Source organism: Perkinsus marinus, assembly GCF_000006405.1.
Source record: "Perkinsus marinus ATCC 50983 genomic scaffold scf_1104296942986, whole genome shotgun sequence".
Classification (NCBI taxonomy): Eukaryota; Perkinsozoa; order Perkinsida; family Perkinsidae; genus Perkinsus; species Perkinsus marinus.
The window spans coordinates 1-1,718 of NW_003211968.1; the positions used below are offsets into that span (position 1 = coordinate 1).

General features: G+C 51.5%; 1 protein-coding gene across 1 annotated transcript; it reads left to right on the plus strand.

Moving 5' to 3' along the window:
* Positions 1–224: 224 nt before the first annotated feature.
* On the plus strand, positions 225–1,347 carry Pmar_PMAR026631 (conserved hypothetical protein; the record flags this gene model as incomplete). The annotated part of the gene is made up of 2 exons (XM_002781267.1): positions 225–795; positions 861–1,347. Coding segments are annotated over 2 exons (1,058 nt in total), but the record flags the coding sequence as incomplete, so codon positions are not given.
* Positions 1,348–1,718: the final 371 nt, after the last annotated feature.

Genomic DNA, 1,718 nt, shown 5'->3' on the forward strand with positions numbered 1-1,718 from the left:
GAAGAGTGTGGCCAGCAGTCGTGAAGGTCCCTTGGATTGATGATCGTAGACCTAAGCAGAATTATGATGCCATCAGAGGCCGAGATTTGAAGATCACACAGAGGCTGGCCAAGAGACCTGAAGAGTTAGCAGCGTATGAAGCGGCCGTGGACGAGCTCTTGAAGTCCGGGGCGGTCGAGGAACTCCCACTGGGGGAGGACCCGAGGAAGTGGGCCTACCACTATATGTGTGGGGTTCCGGTCTTCGCCAATCAGCGAAAGTCCACACGCTGTCGTATCTGCATCGACGCTCGAGAGCTTAACAACTTCACGAATAAAGAAGGGGACGAGGAGGCCGCGGACATGGACCTACAGTCACGGATTCTAGAGTGGCGAGCCTCAAAGAGAGTTGATTGTGAGGACCTCAAGAAGGCCTTCTGGTCGGTTCACATCGATGAATCGGATGTGAAGTGGTTGGGGATGTGCGTCGGGTCGAGGATCATAAGGTGGATCCATGTCCCTTTCGGGACGAATTGGTCCCCTTGGGCCCTCTCCTCGGTCTTGGGAAAGATCCTCAAACAGATCGGGGGGACGGACGGGGCCGAAGCTATCTCCTTCTATGTCGACGATGTCCTTCTGCGAGGGGACAGTTGCTCTGAGGTGTCGAAGATTCGTCGGGAGGTGGTTCCCGCATTAGAAGAGCGGGGGTTCGAGGTCCACCAGGACAAGCGAATGTCCAATCTCGACACGGGTGAAGACTGTATAGGTCGAGGGGTATCTAAGGAGAAGATTCTCAGTGAGAAGTTCAGAACAGGAGGTTGGCTCGGTTACGACTGGCTCTGTGGCGAGCGAATTGATGTTATCGATGTGCGGCTGCGACAGATAGAATTGGCGAAGGAATCCAAGGTCACGGAGTCTGCCCTGAGATCAGCATTTGGCAAGACTTGCCAGGCAAGTTCTTCGACCCCATGGGTCTTTTTGCGGAAGTGTCCTTGGAGCTCAGATGGGCGGCTCGGCTGGCTCATGAGAGCCTGAAGCAGAGGAGGAAGGACTTCGAAGATGGTACGGACATTGTGGACGAGGAGACGGCATCTATTATATTGAGTACCATTACTGCATGTAACTCATTCCTGCATTCTGATCGTATTCTTCCCCCTCGCTATCTTGATGTGTCTACTTTATTCGTCTTCGTCGATGCCTCTGAGGCATGCATTGCTATTGATATTCGAGCCGGCTCGGGTGCTCGTCTCTTTGCTAAGTTCAGTGTGACTCCGGGAGGCACGATTCCCAGGAGAGAATTGGAAGCAATGCGCCTCGGTATTGAGCAATTGTATAGCATTGTTACGGCATTGAGATCTAAAGTCACGAGGTCTGTCATCCTCGGTGATAGTAGTATTACTTTATTCCGTTTGAGAGCGGTCTTGTCTGGCCACGGCCAGAAGATGCGCTCACGATTACCTAAGCCAGAGCTTACTAGATTACTCGCAATTAAGTCTACATGTTCTGATATTATTGAATGCAGTCCTAATATTGATTTGCAATTTCGTCATATCCCTTCTCAATACAATGTTTCTGATCGGTTGACGAGACCGCTTGGCACACCATTGAGAGATGATTCCCCTTCGTGGGAACAAGTAATTCAAGTTGTTGAAGCTGACTCGATTGTCTCCTTTGATAGATCAGTCATAGCTACTTCGGATGGTCCCGATGAGATGGCCTCCGAGGGAGAGACGAGTGAGG